The sequence below is a fragment of the Rhamphochromis sp. 'chilingali' genome, assembly GCF_963969265.1.
Source record: "Rhamphochromis sp. 'chilingali' genome assembly, chromosome: 8".
NCBI lineage: Eukaryota > Metazoa > Chordata > Actinopteri > Cichliformes > Cichlidae > Rhamphochromis > Rhamphochromis sp. 'chilingali'.
The window spans coordinates 18,026,340-18,049,950 of record NC_137935.1 but is presented as its reverse complement, the minus strand read 5'-3'; the positions used below and the strand labels follow the sequence as shown (position 1 = coordinate 18,049,950).

General features: G+C 38.5%; 2 protein-coding genes across 3 annotated transcripts in view; one reads left to right on the top strand and one right to left on the bottom strand.

Moving 5' to 3' along the window:
* The window catches only part of dscaml1 (Down syndrome cell adhesion molecule like 1), a 99,549-nt gene extending 84,367 nt beyond the window's left edge, over nt 1–15,182 (top strand). For both annotated transcript variants that reach the window (XM_080888149.1, XM_080888150.1), the window contains exons 22-35: nt 2,007–2,160; nt 4,037–4,154; nt 4,833–4,996; nt 5,143–5,241; nt 6,836–7,024; nt 7,828–7,956; nt 8,107–8,265; nt 8,392–8,547; nt 8,689–8,719; nt 8,862–8,980; nt 9,122–9,274; nt 9,515–9,709; nt 9,853–10,161; nt 10,440–15,182. In XM_080888149.1, the coding sequence (XP_080744275.1) occupies nt 2,007–2,160; nt 4,037–4,154; nt 4,833–4,996; nt 5,143–5,241; nt 6,836–7,024; nt 7,828–7,956; nt 8,107–8,265; nt 8,392–8,547; nt 8,689–8,719; nt 8,862–8,980; nt 9,122–9,274; nt 9,515–9,709; nt 9,853–10,161; nt 10,440–11,029 (2,565 nt within the window). In that variant the 3' untranslated portion in view covers nt 11,030–15,182. The remainder of the gene's footprint in view (nt 1–2,006; nt 2,161–4,036; nt 4,155–4,832; nt 4,997–5,142; nt 5,242–6,835; nt 7,025–7,827; nt 7,957–8,106; nt 8,266–8,391; nt 8,548–8,688; nt 8,720–8,861; nt 8,981–9,121; nt 9,275–9,514; nt 9,710–9,852; nt 10,162–10,439) is intronic.
* A 2,572-nt stretch (nt 15,183–17,754) lies between these two features.
* LOC308401100 (uncharacterized protein) lies at nt 17,755–20,273 on the bottom strand. The gene is made up of 4 exons (XM_080889161.1): nt 20,154–20,273; nt 19,644–19,757; nt 18,411–18,453; nt 17,755–18,169 (listed from the first exon to the last, which is right to left on the bottom strand). Exons 1-4 carry the CDS (start codon nt 20,205–20,207, stop codon nt 18,033–18,035), a joined length of 348 nt encoding a protein of 115 aa, XP_080745287.1. The 5' UTR covers nt 20,208–20,273; the 3' UTR covers nt 17,755–18,032.
* Between the last annotated feature and the right edge of the window lie 3,338 nt (nt 20,274–23,611).

Sequence of the window (23,611 nt, the reverse complement as noted above, 5' to 3'; positions counted from 1 at the left end):
ACATTTGCTGACTGTTCATGCTATCTGACACTTGTATCGCAGTCTTCATTTCATCCGTGTATGTGTGCCTGTCAGTCACAAATGTAAGACGGTGTCAAGCCTGGGTGTAGTAAAATATGATTTAGAGGGTGCCGAGTGAATGTTAGGTGCTGCCTTACAGTGCAGTGTATGTGTGTGTGTTGAATTTTTGATTTTTGATTGTTTCTTTCTTTCTTTTTTTTTTTTCCATACTATTTATTACTTGAGGCCAGCAGCACAGCAACAGCCAGAGTTGCAGGTGTGTGTATATATAGCTGACTGCTGGGATACCTGAGGAGTAGGTGAAGAGTAGGAGTTGAGGAAATACAGGTATAATTGGTGGGTAGGTGAATAGCGATTGGCAGGCAGTAAAAATGAAAGATTCTGTGTGTGTGTGTGTGTGTGTGTGTGTGTGTGTGTGTGTGTGTGTGTGTGTGTGTGTGTGTGTGTGTGTGTGTTTTAAGGGGACAGTGATGCGTATATGTCTAGACAGGAGACACATGGCTGGGTTAAACACACTGCAATTACACATCCACCTCCAGGTCATGTATGCGGCTCTATGTGTGTGTGTGTGTGTGTGTGTGTGTGCCTGTGTTTCAGTACATTCATGCATATGTATTGGTGTGTATTCATACTGCTTGTGGGTAACCATTCCTCTTCCTCTGTCTGTTTGTGTTACTTTCCTCTCCTCTCCTCTCCTCTCCATCACTGCTGATGCCTGCAGTAGATAGGCCTCATTAGTGTATGACTGTTCATGATATCTCTGACTGACTCATTTGTCTGTCCCCTATTGTCTTCCTCTCTCATATCTCTGTTTGCCCTCCCCGAGGAGAACGGAGAAGGCGAGGGAGTGGGATTCACTCCCCCAATCCAACCCTCTCGCCTCTCTCTCCTCAAGCATCGCTTGCCTTCCTTCCCTCCCTCCCTCCAGCGTCATCCTTTCATACCGTTTTGCCTTACCACATTATGATAAGCCTCAGAACCTCTCTAACTTTTAGCCCATCTTAGTCTCTGTTTTACTGATACAAAATGAGGAAGAAAATAATTGGTTCACGTTAAAATGATGTTCACTCAGTTCATCACATCACTCCAGCCTCTCCAAACAATCTTGTATTTGGAATCCCCAAAATTTTATCTTATGCTACCTTGAATATACTTAAAATTTTCGGAGAAATGCTATAAAACATTTTCTTTTTAATTTTGAAAAGGTACCGTTAAAGTGCTACATGTTTCCAAACCAATCCAGACTCTTTTTATTGTAATTGCCCATTTTGTCTCATTGTGCACTTTTTTGGACTTCAAACGACTTTAATTCTTCATAGAGTCAAAAAGGTGCTGGAAACATTCCTCAGAGATTTTGGTGCGTATTGACATAATCACACAGTTGCTGCAGATTTGTCAGCTGCACATCTATGATGTGAATCTCCTGTTCTATCGCTTCCCATAAGTGCTCTATTGGATTGAGATCTGGTGACTGTGGAGGCCAGTCGAGTACAGTGAAACCAGTTTGAGATTATCTGAGCTTTGTGACATGGCACTCTATCCTGCTGGAAGCAGCCATCAGATGATGGGTACACGATGGTCATAAAGGGATGGACACGGTCAACCACAACACTCAGCTAGACTGTGTTGTTAAACGGTACTCAGTTGGTACAAAAGGATAAAAAGTGTGCAAAGAAAATAGCCCGCACCATTACACCATCGCCTTTCCAGTAGATCAGCAGTTTCTGAAATCATCAGACCAGCTTGTCTGGCACCAACAACCATATAACTTTCAGAGTCCCCATTCTGATGCTCACTTTTGAATTTCAGGAGGTCTTCTTGACCATGTCTACATATCTAAATGCATTAAGTTGTGCCATTGGCTGATTAGATAATTGCAGTAAGAGGTAGTCGAACAGTTTTAATCAAGTGAAATGATTTTTCGGACATTATCAAGTTTGTTCTTCCAAATCAACAATGTCTCTTCTCATTTCATTTTTCTCTAGCTCCCAAGTGAGTATGAAGCTAATCCAGAGCTGCTGTTTTATCGAATCACACACCTCAACCACCGCCAGCAGTACCTGATCTGGGCTGCAGCCGTCACCACTGCAGGCCGAGGTAACTTCAGCGAAAAGGTCACTGTGGAGCCAGCTGCCAAAGGTGAGTCCCTCGATATGAAAGGGAGACCCATGATTAGTGGAAGTGCCCACTGTTGATAAAAGACCCTCAAAATTTAAGTTTGATAATTTTATCGAGGTTCAATGCTAAATTTGTGAAGTAATCTTTTGACCGACTTTTGTTTGGTGGAAGAAACAAACAGTGCCCTCTTTTTCCTGTTTATTTTCCCCTGCTTCTGTCCTCTCTCTCAGGAACTATTAGGATACATCCGCTGTTAGAGTGGTGCTGCTCTACAAACCACTCGTTTTCTCTCCGACTATTCTTCACCCCACTGCACCACTCATGAACTAAAAATAAGCATTTTTAAAGGATGTTTTGCTTTACATGCCCCATCATCTTCTTACTGCATTACGTTTGCTATACAATGGAGGAAATAATTATTTGCTCCCCTGCTGAATTTATAAGTTTGCTCACTTACAAAGAAATGAACAGTCTCTAATTTTTATGCAAGTTTTGTTTTAATGAAGAGAGACAAAAAAATCCAGGACAAATGCACATTACATGAAAGTTATACACTGATTTGTCTATAAATTTGTATATATATAAATAAGTAATTGATCCCAGACCCAGCCACACAGACTGGCAAGCCAATCTGTGTGAGCCCGATCTTGCCTCATGGGGTGAGAATAATCATGAGAAAACTACACAGCAGAAGCTTGTTAGTGATCTAAAGGCATTTTGGGACTGCAGTCACCAAGAATACCATTGGTAACACACTACGCCATAAAGGACTGTAATCTTGCTGCACATGTCATGTGTTTTTATTTGATAGTAGATGTGATGTAATTATTCCCAATATTATATTTTCTACTCCACAGCCCCTACTTTCGTTCTTTATTTCTGTGTTACTGCTCGCTTTGACGTTACAGAGGTGCACGATTAATTTTAGAGTTCAGAGGGCACCAGATAAACTGCTCTCATCCAGGGAAATGATAAGAGGGGAGCAACAGAGGTGGGCAGCAGGTGGAGGAAAAAAGAGCTGAGCTAACTAATATAGAAGACAATAGAGAGGCAAAGTGTTTAAGAAAATGAAAATGGCAGTTAAATCAATAGGCTTTGGATTAAAGGCCAGGTTGAATAAAGGCGTAAGAATGAATAGAGTGCCTTTTCTTTATCTGTTCATTCCTTTGACTTGGATGCAAAGGTTTGTTAATGTGTGCTCATATTGGAGTGTGCTGCTGATCGGCAGCTGTAATAGACAGTGTCCTCCAGGCTTGCTCACTCAAAACTTCATTCAACCTTAACATAAGTGCACCAGAGCACTAGCATTAAGACGCCAAGCTTGGGAAAGAAAGCGAGACAGAGAGGGTAGGGGAGTGACAGAGAATAAGAGGGTTATGTGCCTGAATGGAAAGACTTTTTTTTTCATATCCCCTCTTCTCATTCTTTGTATTCTTTATATATATATATATATATATATATATATATATATATATATATATATATATATATATATATATATATATATATATATATATATATATATATATATATAGATATATATATAGATATATGTTCTATTTTTTTCCAGCCAGTGTAACAAATTCTAATGTGAATTATAGGGAGTACACATTTCCTCTCAGTTAATTGTGCTTATTAAAAGAATTCTAGCAAGAAGATAAATCAATGTATGCACATGCATTAACACTGGGATGTATTGGTTCAAAACCAAGTGATTGTTAATTGGATTTGAAAATTATTTGACAACAGCAAATCATCCGATTGGTGCATATTAATTAGTCTATTGCTCAGCTGGTCTTATGGGCTGCTTGAGTGTTAATGCAATTAGCTCTAAAGGTCTTTTTATTAAATTTCTCTGCCTCTATACACCTTTCACTTTTTTCCTCTCCTGCACCAGCCCCAGCTAAAATCCTCTCATTTGGCGGTACCGTGACCACTCCCTGGATGAAAGAGGTGCGACTGCCCTGTAGCTCAGTAGGAGAACCTACACCTACCATAAAATGGACCAAAGACAGGTGAGAATCCACACTAGAAATACTGAAGCAGAGTGTTCTTGCTGCTGTAATTCCTCTGAGAATTGATTACAGACAATTAAGTGCACATGCTAAGGTAATGTGCAGACAGTGTACCTCACTTCTTGCCAATTTCATTTGGGATAGCCTCCAGCTTCATTGCAGTCCTGGTTGGATGAGCCATTAAAAATTATTATGAAAACCTTCAGACTAGAAACTATGCAAAACACCAAGTCAGATCCTAACTTACATCTTAACACAAGTGATCCACCTTAACCAGGAGTGGGCAATTAATTTTCTCCAGGGGCCACGAGAGAAGCTGGGACTGTTGTGGAGGGCCCACCAGTATGGTTATAATGAGATAAAGTTAATATTGAACAGAACTAAGTTTGTCTTATTGCTGCAGCTTTCTACAAAAGTCCCAGTTTCTCTTGTATCCCCTTGGAGTCCATCCTCATGAGTAAAACTAAGACAAAAGAACATATAACGATATAGCAAAAATTAATAAATCATTAACATTGTTAATCAGAGAAATAGATTAGAATTAATTCAATTTTATTAATCTTTTATTATATTAAATAATTTTTATGACCATAGGTGTTTCAAAGTGGCTGCTGATACTTAATTAACCCTAATAATAGACTGAAGGTCCTCTTATCAGTGTCTCTTTCTCTTCAATAGTGAGGACACAGCTATACCAGTTTCTCTAGATGGGCAGCGTCTCATTTTGGCTAATGGGACTCTGGTGCTGCGCTCTGTCAAAGCTGAGGATTCTGGTTACTACACCTGCACAGCCACAAACACACTTGGCTTTGACACTATTATAGTCAACCTTTTGGTGCAAGGTAAGCGAATGGCTATAATGACACACTAGCAAACTTTTTTTACGTAATAAACATTAAGATTTGCCAAAATGAATACATAACTCATCAAAAGTATGTCTTTGATAATATAAGTCATGGTATTATAAGATTCTGTGCCTCGTCCTCAGTACCTCCAGACCAGCCACGTCTAACCGTCTCTACCACCTCCACCTCCTCCATCACTCTGGCTTGGATACCAGGAGACAATGGCGGCAGCTCTATAAGAGGTGCGTAATTTTTCGGAGGAAAGCCGTATATCTGTCTCTCCTCTTGTGTACTCACGTTACTTTCCTCTTGTCTATAGCTGACATGTTTGTCGTGCCTCAGCTTGTCTCCTGCCTGGCATTATTGGTAGTGTCTCTATTGACCTATTAGTTTATTGAATGGTGTCTTGGTTTTATGTTTCCCTGTTAATTGTGTGTCTGTTTGATTAGCTGATTATTGATGAGCTGTATGTGAAGATGGCCACAGTGTGCGTGACTGGGTCTCTCCCTTTGGTCAGGCTGTGGCAGTTTAACTTATTACTGCTCTATATGACACACTCAAGCACCATATATGGTTTTGGTAAAGCCGCTATTCTACCTTATGTGATTACAGAATAAATGACAATGAAAACAAACAAATAAAACCAGAGAAATTTCAGTAGATGACATTTAGTAATAGCTTCTTGCAATCAGCACATGAAGGCCTCCAAAACTGAATAGAATATACTCCTTTTGGAAACCGTGCTGCCAGGATGACCCAAGAAAGACTTGCGTGCATGCATTATGCAAAACTGAAACAGGATATAATGCATAAACTTAAACAGCCTCTACTGGATGTGCAGCTTAGTATTCAAATAGGGATGTGCCAGTATTTGCATACAGCATCTAGTCTTATGTGTCCATAAATCTTTTCTGTAGAACTTGTGTGATAGCGGAAAGTCCCGTCGCTAAATCCACCGGCTCATTGTCAGCAATAGTTCCTTGTCACGCACCTGTTTTGCAGTATCACTGCCCTGATGTCTGTATATGATTCCCTTTCAGAAAAAACATGCTAGTGTGCACTAATAAAGCCATTTTCAGCTGGTAATGAGGACTTTTTTCCAGTTTGTGTAAAAATAAAATAATTTCTAAATAGACAAATCGCCAAATGTTGCAGACTGGTCCCATACACTGAGAATCTTATATTATGTACAACAGCAGTCAGTCATAGTGTTCTTCCAGCCTGTTGTTGTGCTGTTCTGTACTGTTCACTGTGCTATCTTCTGTTATGTTCTGCTGTGTCCTCTTCTGTTCTGTGACAGACCGAGGGTGACTATAAAACTTACAGACACTGCTCGATCTGCATGTTAACCCTTTTTAACGTTTTGGACTCCATCGCACCATCTGTTAGAAAAAGAGAGAGAGTAAGGAAATGAAGATGGTACAACGAGTACAAGGAAACACTCAGAGTGAGACAGTCATATATGCGTAATCATATACAGGCAGAAGGAAAGACAGAGGATTAGATGGAAGGTGTCTCAGAGTGGGAGGGAGTTGGCTCTTCAAGGCAGCTGATTATAAAAACAGTCACCATATTGCATGCCCTCATTTGCATAGATGCTCAGTCAGCGCCATCCCAGTCTTGGGGTTTGTAGGTAACTAATGGCGGCATAGACAGAGAGCAGCTACACCATCCTCCAATTGAGGCTTAACTGGACAAGGGAAGTGCAATCATACATTGCCATCTAGTGGCCAGGAGTGGTACCAATGTCTGAAAGTTCAGTAGACTTTATATTAGTGAGGGATTTGCATCAAACTGAGAAAAAACTATTTTGTGCATGTCTCATTTCTTATGCAGGTTTTGTTCTGCAGTACTCTGTAGACAACACAGAGGAATGGAAAGATGTTTTCATCAGTTCTAGCGAGCGCTCTTTCAAATTGGACAACCTGCGCTGTGGGACCTGGTACAAAGTCAAGCTGGCTGCCAAGAACAGCGTTGGTGCTGGACGTATCAGTGAGATCATTGAGGCAAAGACTCACGGGCGAGGTGAGAAGCTGGCAGAAAAGGACTTTAAACAATATATACAGCAGACAAGTAAAAAAAAAATATTTTTACACAATGGAATTATTTTTGAAAAGGGGTTCTAGATAACACTCAGAAAATACAGCAGGTCACATGTGAGGAGGTCAACAAAAAACGTCAACTGAAAGTGTTTAATGCACCTTTAAATGTATCTTTTCCGCAATCTCAAAATTTGAATTGACTTTTGAAAAATGTGAATGAATAGATGATATACGAATAGATCATGTGTTTTATTACAGGAGGGTTATTTTCTTTCATCTATGCTTCAGTCTATTCAAATGATATCAAATTAGTTTCAATATTAAATATCAGAATTAAAACATTTGATACATTTAATGCTTTTTCATTTACAAATGGCTCCAAAGCAAGGTTACGTGTCATTAGTAAGGCTTTAAATTAATGTACACTGCTCTCAAAATGCAGTGGGAAAGGTTTGTTTTATGGACAGTGATATGACTGACCAGCGGGATGTTTATGCTGTCATTAAACTTCTTATAGTGCAGTCCAGTTTCAAATTTGGTAGTCATTACAAAATGCATATTTAACCTCTCAGAGATTATGCAAACATATTACATACAATACTAAACTTTGCTGCTTCAGTTTTTGCTGTAACTGCATCAATATATTATTTAGTTTATTTAACTGAATGTTGTGTGCAGGTCTGCTGCTGATGACCTGTGTTAACCATATTACCTGTGAAATGCCATTCCAAATATTGTTTTAATATTCTGAGCATATTCTGCATCAAACCGTTGCTGCCTTTACAGAACCCCAGTTCAACAAAGACCAGCCTGTCTTCACCCACATTAACTCCAGCCATGCTCGCCTCAACTTGCAAGGCTGGGCCAGTGGAGGCTGTCCGATCACAGCTGTCACGCTAGAATTTAGACCGAAAGGTGAGTGGTTCCTTTTTCATTTTTCAGTTTTTGGTAATATTGGAGATGTCCTGATATAAATTCAATGGAAAAGTGACCAAACTTAGACACATATATTATTTTTTCTTGAAAAAACGTGATCGTAATTAAGAGTCGTGTGCACTCGTGCAGGCACTTGGACATGGCAGAACGTGCGCACCAACGCCACCACAGATGTGTTCCTGGCAGAGCTGCGTGAGGCCACCTGGTATGAGTTAAAGATGAAAGCTTGTAACAGTGCTGGCTGTGGTAACCAGAGCTCCCAGTTTGCCACTCTAGACTATGATGGCAGTGAGTACAAGATGATCTTCATTTGCCATTTACTTTGGATAAATGGCATTGTTTTAATGAGAAATCCATTAAAATGGGTACCTTATGATATTGTCTTATGAAAGCACATTAAACTGATCTCTACAGGCACAATACCGCCAATTAAATCCCCTCTGGAGAAGAACGACGATGTCAAGAAGCTGTTTTCTATTGGCTGTCCTGTGATCTTGGTCACACTTGGTGTTGCGTTGCTCTTCATCATTCGCAAGAAACGCAAAGAAAAGAGACTAAAGAGACTGAGAGGTGAGAGAAGAAATAAGAAGAGAGGAGATAAGTGGTGAAAATGAGAGAGAATATTACATTCAGCCTGCAGAGCATTTATTCTAAGAATACTTGTTTGTCAAAAAAAAATGAAAAATTAATTATATCCTCTGTTCTCGTTAGATGCCAAAAGCTTAGCAGAGATGCTGATCAGGTAAGACTGGAATGTATTCTCAGCAAATTAAGCTTGAAATATTATTAAGCGTAACCTAAAATCCACTCAAAAATCAACTTTCTTTCCCATTTTCTTCAAACTATGCATGTTTGTGTGTGCTCGTCTTGTATCTATGAATTAGTAAAAACAACCGCAGTTTCGACACCCCGGTTAAAGGGCCTCCTCAGGGCCCACGGCTGCACATCGACATCCCCAGAGTGCAGCTGCTAATTGAGGACAAAGAAGGCATCAAGCAAATCGGTGAGAGGAAGAGAGAGAAAGAGAGACTTGTCGCATATGTTCACACAACTATGCCGAGGACCGAATCGATGACCGTTACATGAAATGCGGTGTTAGGCTAATTGTTATTTTGTTGACACACAATATTTCTGCCTGTCATAGGTGAGGACAAGGCCACTATCCCTGTGACAGACACAGAGTTTAACCAAACTGGGAACCCTCAGAGCTTTTGCACTGGTGTGTCAGTCCATCATCCTGCCCTCATCCAGAACACTGGCCCTTTGATTGACATGTCTGACATCCGGCCAGGAACCAGTATGTGCTTTTACTCCTCACTCTCCATTATATCATTAAATGTTTAACCTTGAATATGTTCATTAAATGCAACATTTCTGCTCAGTTCAATTGAGTTATTAGTATTATTTTTTCATGAATGATTCAAATGTTCTCTGGACCAAAATATGAAGACCAATCTTTCTTATTTTTAAATTCTTGTTGATTTATTCCGGCTGTGAACATCCAACCCTTCTTATTTCTTCATCCATTTACCATCAGATCCAGTGTCAAGGAAGAGTGTTAAGTCAGCCCACAGCATCAGGAACCGCTACTCTAGTCAGTGGACTCTGACCAAGTGCCAGGCCTCTACGCCAGCCCGTACTCTCACCTCAGACTGGCGCACAGTTGGCTCCCAGCATGGCATCACTGTCACAGAGAGTGACAGCTACAGTGCCAGCCTCTCGCAGGACACAGGTTAGTACATGGGTGAAATGACACTTACAGCCATTAGCATGTACATACAATTAAGGCTATTTATCTGCAGGAAGCAAATGTGATTTTGCAGTAGGCTATGAAAGGGGCTTGCCTTCATTTCCTTTCCTTATTTTTTTGAACAGATAAAGGGCGCAACAGCATGGTGTCAACAGAGAGTGCCTCCTCCACCTACGAGGAGCTGGCAAGAGCATATGAGCATGCCAAGCTGGAGGAACACCTGCAACATGCTAAATTTGAGATTACAGAGTGCTTTATTTCTGACAGCTCATCTGATCAGATGACTACAGGTACCAACGACAATGCAGACAGCATGACGTCCATGAGCACACCGTCAGAGCCCGGCATCTGCCGTTTTACTGCCTCGCCACCTAAACCCCAAGACTATGACCGTGGCAAGAATGTAGCTGTTCCCATTCCGCATCGCGCCAAGAGTGAGTTGTCACCTCTAAGCATGATTCTTTTTTGTCTGTTAGGATTTTTAATATGAAAACAAATTTAAAAAGTATGGCCAAAGGCTTAAAATTGTATTGTGAAAATCAGACTTCATGTAAGTAAATGTTTTCTGTAAATAACTCAAACAAACTGTAGATAGTATGCATGTATTCTGATTATTAGATGAGTTTATAGCAATTATTGTGGTGCACAGTATACTATCCATTATATCCTATAAGCTTGTGCAGTGATGATAAATTTTACTTTTCCCTTCCAGGTGACTACTGCAACCTACCCCTCTACATGAAGTCAGACCCCTTTTTTCGAAAGCAGGCAGAGCGTCATGACCCGTGTCCAGTGGTCCCACCACGTGAAGCCTCTATTCGTGGCCTGGCCCAACGTGCATACCACACCCAGGGCCGTCATGTGACTATGGACTCTGCAAAACAGCAGGCCCTAACCATGGGCCACTCTGGTCTGTCCAATCTCACATCCTCTGGGGCTTCCTCGGGAGGGGCAACAGGAGGCGGTGGTTGTGGCAGTGGGAGTGGAGGGGCATCTGCTAGCTCTAGCAGCTCCACACTTCCCCAGAGAACTCTCACAATGCCTGGCTCCTCTGCTGCAGGAGCCCAGAGTGCAGCGGCAGCTGCTGCTTCTGCTGCGGCTTCTGGGGCATCATCATCCTCCGGTGGAGGTGGGGCAGTAGGGGCCACAGGAGGGACCCCTGGAGGTGCATCTTCATCTTCCTCCAAGATGGGAGGATCCAGAGACTCTCTCCTGGAGAGCAGCTCCTCGGGCTTAGGCAGACTACAGAAGCAAAGGGATGGAGGGGCGGGGGCCTACTCCAAGTCCTACACACTGGTGTAGCCTGTCATCACTGCGGCCTGTCACTGTAACTCTTCATTGAATGCTGGTCAAGCCATCGCTTGCCTAGAGCCTCTATGAAAAATTGGGGTGAGAAACATACAGATGCACAGCTTACCTGTCAGTGCCTGTGCTGTGCCAGGCTGCAGGGGGCTGGTTGGGTTCCCACTGACAATATTATATGATGGGGTCAGAGTTGGGTCTCCACAGCACAGGGGTTTGCCTTTCTTTCTGCCTGATTGCTTTCTGTTATTATTGTGTCATTTTTATCTCTTACTTCATCACCCTGGGAAACACCTTTGCCAAAACATAGATGATTTATTCACATTTGTTAACTCTATATTTTGATTTTCTGGCAAAGACACAGTACTTATGCACAAAATGCTTTCCACGTGCACTGTCTTGTTTTCTGGATCAAGACAGCTGTAGAATGAACCAGGTTGCTTGAGTTTCAGAGAGATGTGTATTAAGATTTTTAGGTTTTTAAAAATGTTGCTTTTTTGGCCTCTGATGGAAAGGAGCTCATATCACAGCATTGTGCCATGGCAGGATGCTTTATTGTATGCATTAACCACCAACCTTGGTGTTACACTGGCTCTGAAAGATTACTCCATCGTGGATTCGTACATTAGAGGCAATGGATGGACCGTCGTCTCAATATCAGATTTGAGACAAAGGGATTTTCATATACATGCAATGGATGATACAGCATAGTGGTCTTAATTGATGCTTTTCTAAACAGACTCAAAGCAGAGAAGATGGGAAAAAAATTCAAGCATCATAAAGTGCAAGATGAATCCAACCTTTTTCTTTTAAATCAGTTTTCTGTTTATTTTCAGATGATGGAAATATAATCTCATGTGCACTAAGAGAAAATTAGAATGGATCCAAGTAACAGAAACCTTCAACAGCCTGCGTGCGTGCGTGTGTGTGTGTGTGTGCGCGCGTGCAAGCGTGTTTGCGCGGGTGTATATGTGTGTATATAAATGTATGCATGTGGCAGGCACACCAACGATGGACCTTTTTAAAATCAGTCTGTATGCTGACCTCTTGGGCAGACATCTGTGTCAAAACTGACAAATGTTCATTTTGTACCTGTGAAAGGGGATAATGGGTCGATGCTGATGATGTAACGCAACGACCCTAATTTGGTCCAGCATTTTGAACTTTGTTTTGGATTGACGACATGGCTTAGGAAATGAAAAACACAGGAAAAGAAGTGGGTTCAGAAGAGAGCTATTACAGATTATAAGAACTAGGTCCCTCTTTTTCTCTTAAACTTCCTCAAGAAGGAAGCGACCATTATATGATTCATCATGGCGCCACAATATCCATTATGTTTTTTGTTTTAAGCCATTTTACCTGTGCCCTTTTCCTCCCTTTCTGTCCTTTCCCACTTTCACCTTTACCCACCCGGTCCATCATCATATCCATACAGTGTCACTGTGATCTACTGCTAGCTTACTGGCAGGTCAAAGAGACAGACTGACTGAGAGAAGAGGTCTAATATGCACAGACGGGCAGAAATGCTATTTGATGTGTAGTGTCAGCTTGAATGAGAAGCAAGTCGCAGCAGATTTATGGAGATTTATGAAGAAAAATCATATTTGCATAATCTTGAATTTATAAACAGACAGTAATGTTTAAGAGTATAATCAGAGGGATCGAGCGTCAATATAATGTGAAGTAGCAGAGAGATTTTTCTTCAAAAATAAGTGGTCTTTGAAACTAAAAGGAGTATTTTCAAGTCCCTCCACCTTGCTGAAATTATTTTTAGCTTTATGCATGGTACTGTATCTTTTTTTTATTATTACTATTAGTTCTTCTCCCAAAGCTTAATCCCATAACAAAGATCGTTCCAAAAAAAAAGAAGAGTTGCTCCACATGTTTTTCAGTGGTCGAACATAACATCAGGGCTCTCGCAATAGAAAAAAGAAAAAGATATATGTTTGTTTTCAAAAGTATGTACATATATATTTCTATTCAAATATATAGCAAATATATGAATATTGAAAAAAATGCAGAGAAATATAAAAGCCGTTCTAATTGAAAATATATATAAAAGATCACAAGACAATCGCTCAGAGTGAAAAAAAATTGCCAGAAGAGAAGAAGGAAAAAGAAGAGGGAAGTTTAAACGGGTAGCACAACCATGGGCAGAAGATCTTAGAGCGAAAGGAAGTTGTGTGAAAGAAAATTAAGTGGTGAAACTGAGGTTTGAACCCCTTGTGATTTTGTAAATGTTCAAAGCTGTACCGCCTGTGCAGCAGGTAGCAGCTGAAAGGACAAGCACAGTAAAGTCAAATTATAGTGTGAGATTGTGTCGCTGGTTAACTGTGGTTTATGGCTCAGTGCAGAAAGTGTGGTGTTGAAAAAGAAAACAGTATAACGAGGACAGTCTATACAGTGAGAATCTTGTATTATGTTGTATTGTACCTTCTGAAGGTGTGTTCACAAACTCAATGCCATTACCTATAATTATAATTAATGACAACAAACAACCAACAAGTATTTCTGTTTCCTATCTGTGTCACAGCAAGTCATTCCCAAACTCCAATGAGCATACCACACAGTGGTGTTTAAAAACTGCTTCTAAATGTATCCATGCTCCCTTTCGTTTGAAAACTAGCCGGGAGAGATATGTATTTTTGCTTTTTGTTGCTAATGGTTACGATGCCTTTTCTTTTAGCTTTTACATTTCAAGTTATGCAAATACTTGTCTTCAGAAAAACAAGAGTTTGGGAATGGGGCAGGCCTGCTTTCACAACCAGGGGCTTCCTTACTCCAGTTGTATGGATATTGGTTGGAATGATGAAATAAAGTTCTGTCCAACCTGCTTTCCCCAGTTCTTCAGTGAAGTTGCTTCTACCGTATAACACCGATCCTCTGTCAGTTTGCTTAAAGTAAATGTAATGTCTGTCTTTAAAGAAAATTCCACCCTCCAAACATTTCCAGAATTCTAGTAGGCCATAAATGTCCATGTAACATTTTGCCATTACATATAATATGCGTTTTAACATTTAGCTTATTTTGATACTTTATAGCAGATGGGTTTTTTTTATTTTTTTGTCCACCCAAACATATGAACACTGAATTGCTTTCAATGCATTTTACAAAGCATACTCACATAGTAAGGAAAATGTTAATCATACTCAAATTTCCATTTTAATATTAATGATAATATATCAGTTTTAGAAGTTTATGTACCAAATAGCGAGTATAGAAAAGATAAAATCACTAACATTTATTAAGGGAAAAAAACAATCCACTGGATAAAGTGGTCCTCATATTTTATTCTTATTTCTCTTATTATATTTGGACAGCTTTTCAGCTTACGAAACATCTGGGGTGGATTTTTCCTTAAAATACAACAACATACTTTCAAACTGACTTTGCCTGTGTTTGTAAGGCCAACTTCACACGTTCCACTTCCCCAACGTTTTCCCCATCTGCCAATCAATCAGAACCCCGTCTCCACCCCCACCGTTCCCCGTTGTCCACTTATACAGCTTATGTTTTACTCCATAATAGAAGACTTGTGTACATAGGAAAGTGTTTTGTATAAATGAGTACTATTTTCGACATCTTCACTAGAAACCAGGGCACAATGTAAACTTTGAACTGAAGCTATTGTAATGAAACAGAAGAGGACTTAACGGCAAGACTATAAAATTATACAGACACCGCTTTATCTTGATTTATGGACCAGTTAAAACGTGTCAGAGTGGACCATGCATAATTAAAAAAATATATTGTTTTCTTCTTTTACAGGGCATTTGGTTGAGTTGTCTCCTTTTTTTTTTTTTTTTGTTGATTTTTTAATATTATTGTAATTTAGTTTGTTTTTACTTTGTCACAAAATTTAGAGTTTGCTTTTTTAAAAATCATTAATAAATTATTAATCCACATTTGTGGGGAGGGGAGCAGCATTGCATGTACTGAAAATTTTGCTGGTTATAAAAGAAAAAGGAAAATGGTGAATTGACCAATTTAAAAGGGGATTACTGAAACCATTTTCAAAATTTAGAGGTTGTTCCTTAAACTTTTATGGGGAAACATTGCTTCAATTTGCAATTGCTTGCGTTTAACTCTACATTTTCTTTTCTATGAAAACAAAACAAAAATGGGAAAAAAAGAGTACTCAACACCTTGTGCAATAAAGCTATCTTTTTATAAACTGTGATGATATTGTTTATTGGCGACTTGCTGTTGAATGTTGAATCTTAACTTTTTCTTCTGTTTAATGAAAAATCATAAGAAGTGTGAATTTTTCAGCCATGGGGACATGTGTTGTGGATAGAGGAGGTTAAAAGCCAAATTTAACCTTTGCAAAGCCCCAAGACGTGTGAAAAAGGTCAAATGGGAACCAAGCCTGGAGAAATCTGTGCTCTTTTGCCTCATCTCAAACTAGTAGTAGAAACTTTACTGTAAATTGTAAACTGTCTTTAACTCTCCAGAGAACCAAGGAGTTTAAAATGAGGTGAAAAGTAATTTTTTTTTATTATAGACAAAATATAGCCTATAAAACTTGACATTTTTTTAAGACTGCCCAAATTGTTTAATCATCTTGCTTCACTTTTTTCAGCTAACTTTATTTAAAAAAAAATAAACACAGCAAGGTACTATGATTGGCTTTTATGTTGCTCTGAACAAGTAATTATTAATATTTGGAATATTTTGCACTTCCCCAGTAATTACTTTCATGATATCTAAGTGTACTTAAATGCTTATTTTCGTCAGCATCTCCATACAGCCACTTTAAACTATATGGAGTCATGCATGTTAGCTTTTACAGCTAGTACTGCACTTTGTGTAGTGCTTAAAAAATTTACAAGGTATACCTTATACCTTACCCAATGTAAGATTTATGCCACACAATTAAAATCTGATCATTAAAAATTATTTTCTTTTAAATTATGTAATCATTAATCCTCCAGTATGCTCATGCTCTTTAATCAAAATGATATTTTTGATACTGAAATATAATTTTTGTTCTTATCTATGAATTGTCATATTTAATCTTAAATAAAAATATGATTAAAAATATAGTCAATTACATTATTATTTTTTTATTAAGATGATTAATTTCTGACTCCTAAAGTGAGCAGGCTCAAATTTGGATATAAAAACATAAATTCTGTTTGTTTGCCTAATAAATAACAATATCATTTTTTATATAAGTTTTTCAACAAGTTTTTGACAGATTTGAAACATTTTAGTGTTTTCATGTTAATAAGAAATGTAAGCACCATCCAACCAGAAGGATTTATTCAGAGTTGTCTCTCTGGTAGAAAACTGACCTATAGGTTTCATACCTGGGAAACTGACCAGCCTAATATTCAGCATTGTCACTGATTCCTTCATGTTTTATTTATGTTATTGCACTTCCACATTTGTGGAGATATTTGATTTCTCAATGTCGATGATGCTGTATGTTGGTCGAATGCTGATTGGCCAGAGCAGAGAAGGGATTGACAAAACAAAACAAAAAAAAACACAAAGATAAACAATACAGTATGAAAAGCACAGACCGTAGATACTTTTCATTGTTTTTAACACTTGATTTCACTTCAGCTTTTTGCATGTTATAACTTACAGCTCCTCTCCACAGCTTGCTGATGGACCGACAAGAGCACAAGCAAGAGTCGAAAGACGAGCTAAACCACATATTTTTGACATTGCCCCAATCTCACAACAGACTCTCTCTGCGGGTAGATGGGCAGTGCAATGCACTTCCGCCTTAAAGCCAAAATTTCTCGTGGAGACACACAGAAACCGCGTACAATCACATCTCATGAGCAGAAAAGCAATCACACTAAGGTTAAGTTCACCTCAGGGCAGCCATGCTGACAGAAGCTCATCACATTAGTGTCTGCTTTCATTGACTTAAACTAGCTCTTTGACAACAACTTAGCCTTTTGCTGGATGCAACAGCCTGTGGCACATTTTTCTACAAGTGCTATTTACACCAAAAGAAAGCTCCTGTTTTGCTCCTGTTTCTCATTGAAAGTGAACATGTTTTATGTTGTTTTTGAGAGTTGTTAGTGGTGTTGACAGGATTTGGTTTCCAGGTGCTTTAGCCATTATCCAATACCGATGAATACCAGAATAACCTACCTGTCTTTCCACAGAAGAATTGGTGATTCCTCTGCTTCTCTATCAGGATTTCCTCTTCTTCTAATGTGGGACTCAGGTTTGACTGCACATCGACTCTTCACACCATCTTTTGATATAAATTGGTTGCATTAACATACGTTCCGGCTCTATTGTTGTGTCAGATCATACATCTTCAACACAATCAGAAGTGGACTGGCCAACTGGCAGCATCGCTGGCCTGAAGATCACTTTGACCTGAAGTGAACATTCAGTTTGATGAATTTAAACATTTTCACATTACTACATATAATAACTGTTGATAACTTTAATTGTGTTTTGCAAACTTTTACAATATTTTAAAACCTTTAAAAACATCAAATTAAATAAGCACCTTAAAATTCATACAACTTGTGAGGCAAAAATTCCTCTAAACACTAGAGGGCAGTGAAACAACATAATCTGATGATGAGTTTATTGAAATGGACTGGGGGTTTTTTTTTTCTTAAGAGACATCAGTGTTTTTCCACACATTTATATACAGGAAACAACAGTCATATATAAATTAGAGAATCACACTCACTCACGCACTCTTAAAATCACATCAATCATCACAGCACAGCAAATCTGTTCATTCAGAATTACAGAATATTCACATTTATTGTTCACATAGAAATTAAAATATGGTTTTATAAGCATTGTGTGAGATGTAGGCTGCTGTATGTTAATCTGGATTACTAATCTTGGGACCTCTACTAAGTTTAAATGTATGTATATTTGAATATAAGTGTTCATATGAATTTAATCATGACATCACAGCATTCATCTAGCCTTTGATGAAATCACATGAAATCACAGCTTGCTTGCTATTGTCTCTCAGACTTGCTGGAGTAGTAAGACTCTCCTGGTCCATCTACTTGCCGTTCTTGTGTTTCTTCTGCTGGAATTTCCTGAAATGGTTCTGGATGGTAGAGGCGGCCTTCTCAACTTCAACAGGGCTGAGCGGAGGAACAGCAGGCGCTGTGCATGTCCCGTTACTGGCATTGGAGTCTGAACACGACAGGACACAGGGAATAGCCAGGAAAGTAGAGGAAATAGCCATGTAGAGAAACTCTGTAGCAATGATTGAGTTCAAGCACATTTTATATATTAGCCTTTATTGAAGCAGGCTATTTTTCTGAAAAAAAATCTTTTAAAATTGGATTTCATAGTTATTCAGAACAACTTTTCCAGGGCCACTCATCAGAATAATAGCCTGCATTTAAAATATTTACCTACAAATGTTACTTACTCTTTCTATACACGCCTATGCTGTTTCTCCTGAGGCCATCATACTGTAAATGAAACAGAACAGCCTTGTGTTATAAAACTCTTAATAGATGTGCAGGCACACACAGGAAGGAGAGTAAGTATTGGTTTAGTGCACAAGATGTAACACATACAGATTATGTGTAAGAATAATCAGTAGTGCCATCTTCTCTGGCTGACATTCAGAGTTAAACATATGCAAAACTACTAAAATACTAAACTGCAATGTATGTTCCACACTTAAGGAACTAAGGGCCAAAGTACATGTGTGTCTATGACTGTGCTTTCTTTCTATATACAATCACAGTAATGACCTCAAACACAAATCCCCTTGATTGGGATTATAGCTCAAACAGAGCAGCGGCAGGGAATCCAGAGTCTGAGGACCAGCTTATCATGCCTACCTGCCAATTTGACTGTGTGTTTCATGCCTATGTTCAGTCTCATGTGTTGGCTTTATAACCCTGTCTATGAGGTCTGCTCCCTCCTTTCACCAGACAAGCTAAGGTAAATTTAAACTGTAGCCAGTCTAAGCACATAAGGGTATAGAGCTGCTTGTTGAGTATGACTGTTGCACCTTTTCATTTAAGTACTTGTGCTCACATTAAGCACTCCAGCTATTTATCCTCGATACATTTGTAAGTTTCAGTTGTATAGAGGTTTTAGACAGAAGTAACCTTAGAAAAGGTACAAGAAAAATACAAGCCTGTCAACCAAAATTTCACTTTTACAAAAAGATGTGCGCACTTTCAACTTGGGCTGAAATATGCTCCTTTATTCGGGGATACATATTGAAACCTTCAGGAGACATCAGATGTGAACTGTGAAGATGTAGAGGCAACTTTATTTTTAAAAATATATTATTTTGCTGCTACTTTCTGAGTATAGAGGCAAACCATCTCTGCCTTTTTAAGACACATTCCTCTGCTTCTATGTCCTGTGCTTCTGGACTTTCTTTCTACTAATTAATTCTTACTACTAAGAATAAGAAAAGATCATTTATGAGTATTGATGATTAAAAAAATACTACTACTATTAATGTACATGAGATCATAATAATCGTATGACGATATTTATACAGGCTAGAAATACTAAGAATAGAGGATGTAGTTTTACCCAACAGTTTTCTCATACAGAGAATGAAGCTATATGAACAGAACTGATGTGGTTTTTAATGTAAATTATGATCTGCAGTATCGATCTTGCTATAACTAACCTCATCTGCTTTGCTGCTCCTCCGGCTGAGAGACACTGAGTGAACCTGCCAAGGCAAAGGCTGAGACACCACATAAGGCAAAGGATCCTGTTCCCGCGTAAATCGCGCCCCTATCTGTAAATAAAAAGACGTTTTGCTTAGACATATGAATATGGGTCAAAGGTCAACAACTGGCTCGGCTCTAAATGTGAACACTGAATAACGAGAAAACAGAGAACAATGACAGGGCAGCATTTACCAGTTGGCTCTAACATAACTTGCCTGAATACATCTGGAAGCTGTAAATATAAATGTGGTTTACACTAACCAGCTGTTGCAGCACGATCCACATGTACATTCTTATTTTATAAAGCTATTGTCAATGCCATTTACCTACAAACACTTACTATACTATAGCTGATATCCTCCATAAATGAAAAAAAAGGCATCTTACTTTGTGCTAATAATCAACGTCATCATTCTTGTTGTTCTGATCTGTACAGTAGAGTGCTACCATTATAATCACCTTACCGTTTCTACCACTTTGACCACCATATACATAGCTGTTAGCATGGTTATCAACATCTTGATCGCTATTCCTTTAGGACCTTCTTCGTTTACAGTTGCTGTCTTCAGTTCTGTTGAACAAAAATAAAAATCCACACAGGCACAGGTCTGAGCAATCAGGAAGAAACGCACTCAATTCACTGTCTCAGTCTCTGACACATAAGGGTAAGACTGCTAAAGAGCTTTGCAGGACAGAAATAGAGAAGCAGTAATCTTTTCCTATGCACAACACTTATCCCTCAGGTGTGCATTGCACCTTTCCAGTAGCAGACGTGCATTTATTTATCAATAAAGAAAAAGGCTATTGATAATTTAGGATGCATACAATTTAATTTAGCCTCTAGTTAAGTGTGTAGCAATCTTATTAATAAGCCGAACAACAACAACTTAATACTGAGACATACTAGAGTTACCTCCTAATGAGGTATTTTTTAAAGAAAGGTTTATACTTTATGGCAAATTGCTTTAATAAATGTTATGAAATTGTGTTAAACAAAAAAAATAAAAAGATCATATCTGACCTTCTTGGGATGAATCCCCTTCCTGGTATTTGTCCTATTTACATGATTATAATGTTCTTATGTAGGTAATCTTTTAATGAATGCTTAATACATTGTAGAACGAAGAGCAATAATAAAATTAAGCAATCAATCAGTTAGATTGGTAATCAAAACCTATTATTATTATTATTATTGTTTTTTGGGTTGTTGTTTTTTGTTGCCTGTCCCATTTGGATCTTTAGCCATCAGAATTGTTGTCTGAAGGCCAAGAAAGATGCCAAGCAGATTTACTTTATTGACTTGCAAGTCATTCATTCAGCTGCAACTTTAATCCAGAATCCTGCACAGTGTTACTAACAAGTTCGGTAAATATATGAAATGCCTGGTTTTACTTACTTGCTATCAAGATCAAGTTGATCAGTTGTGCTTTTATTGTAAAAACAACAAACCTAAACAATCTTTTAAAAATGGGAAAAAAAAATATTAAACTCAAAATGCTGATCGCCTCCATCCTCTACTGATTGTTACACTGTTTGTACATCAGGCAGAGATTTCTGATAGGACGTCGACACTAAAATTCAGAAACTGTGGTTTTCTACGAATAAACGGATGCATCAGTATGCCAGTTATGCGGTTATCTTAAAGAGATAGACCTATCTGTGAGATCACACATGACTAAGGTCTGTGTGCGTCACTGTCTGGAGTGTCGCCTCTAACCCCTGAAGGCCAGTGATAATCCTTTAGGCATGTGTCTGTGAATACATTTCACCTGGCCCTGCACTGTGAAGGACACTGCTGTTATCAAGATCAAGTGTCAACCTTGTCGTGTAAAGAATTTTTATATCACTAATCACTATCTGCCCTTTGTTTACACTTGGCGACGTGTCGCATGAGCCTGAATGAAAACGAATATTCAGTTTTTGTAGTAGTGGAATTACATAAAGGTGCAGGAATGTGTTATCACTGTGTATTATCACTGAACAGACGGGCATAAGAGCGCTCCTGACACTGACAAACTGGTTACACATCACATCTACAGGACAGAGGCAGTCGTGTGAAGAGAAATTGGTAAGAAAATTAGGATTTCTCGCAACTTTAACAAAAGACTTCTTTATATTTCCTGCTTTAAGAGGGATTACATATTAAAAAAGAATACTTACTGCACGAAGAGCAATAAAGGAAGAAGAGCAGCTTTACAAAACTGGATCTAGGCTGTTGAAAATAGCAAGAGTGCAGCTGAAGAGCAGCAACTACATCCAAAATGTATTTCATATCTTCCTCTTCTCTTACTTTTTTCTCTGATGAGAGCTTACAGCTGATTCAGCATTCAAAGAATCAGAATGAATGTGTAAATCAGTGATGAGTTAACATATTGCTAAATGCTCTGTCGAGTGACAACTCTTTAAAAATCTGTATTTACTTACCCATGTGTAACTGACATATATATCTCATATGTAAATCACAAACTTAGTAACAGATGATTACATGCTTATATAATAATTCATTATTAATTGTTCTTGGTAATCGATTATTAGTCTTAGCAGTCACTTGGTATATGTTATGTAGCAGGCTATACTATATTACCTTAGTTTGTTATTAATCTTATATCACCATTATTCTGCTGCCATTCAAGCTCTCAGATGTGCAAGGTAGCTCAAACTTAAACTGATCGAAATGTAAAGAGTTATGAGCTTAATGCTGTAAGCTTTTTACAATAATCTCGCAGTGAAGAGCTATGAGCAGTATGCTTTATCTTCCTGACACTGTACAGATTTGTCTGAGGCGAAGCCATTATATCAGTTTATCACATTTGGCAAGGATCAGATTTTATCATAGTAAAATGAAAAAATGAAACAGGGAAGAGAGTCTTGCTTCAGTGAAGCATTTCAGGGAGATAGAAATCATGACAAACCACATTCATTCTGATCAAAATGATCCATCTTTTGAGATTTTCCCTCGTATTGTTGCTAGGACAACAAAGCTTTTTACAATGCCTATTCGTGTGGTATTTGCGGTATTAGACCATATAGATGTTGCATTGCAGGTTACATACCAGTAATGATTTTTGCTGTTATTGTTTGTTGCTTGTTTTGCTCACAGGGTTCCAGCCAATACCAATACGTGGTGATGTGGTGAACCATTGAAGAAAAACTCATTTAAAAGAGAGCAGAGAGCAGCCTCATCAGTTTCAATCATGTCGCTCAAGCGTCATAAAAGACTGAGCAGCAAGAAGAAAAGTATGTTTCCTTTTTGTTCTTCTGTTTTGTTTGTCTGGGGTTTGTGCATCATTATCATGCGTTTCATTCTGAACATTGTTTTTCATACTTACAATACTTGAACATGCTGTGGGTATTGTGTAGCTATATTGAAAGTCAGTGAGTGAGCACAATCGCCAAAGAAATGCCTATGTTCTACAAAGACTTTTTTTTGTAACTACACTACTGAACTCAGTCACGTGTCATTCGCTGACATGATGTCAGGTCCCCCTTGAAAATTAGATTTAAATCTCATTGAGATTTTTACCTGGTTAAACAAAGGACTAGTTTCTTTGTATTTTGATTGGAAAATGGCAAACGGGTGCAATGATTTATTAAAAAATATGCACACTTACATGGAAAAGCAGCATATAAGGTAAAAATAGACTTTGTACACTTCTGATTAGTTTGAAAGTCAATGTTCGGAATGACTGCCTTTAGTGTTCAAAAACAGCTTGAACTCTCTTAGGCAAGTGTTTTTGTAATTTTTTGAAGAAGTCATCAGGAATAGATCTCCAGGATTCCTGCCCTCCAGTTTCTTCAGTTTTCTTTTATGTACATCATGCTGAGATATGACAAGTGTTGAGTTATTATAGCATGTTGGGAATTACCTTGTTGGTACAAAAATAACATTTATGCCTGCCAATATTTTAGTTTCAGGTAAAAT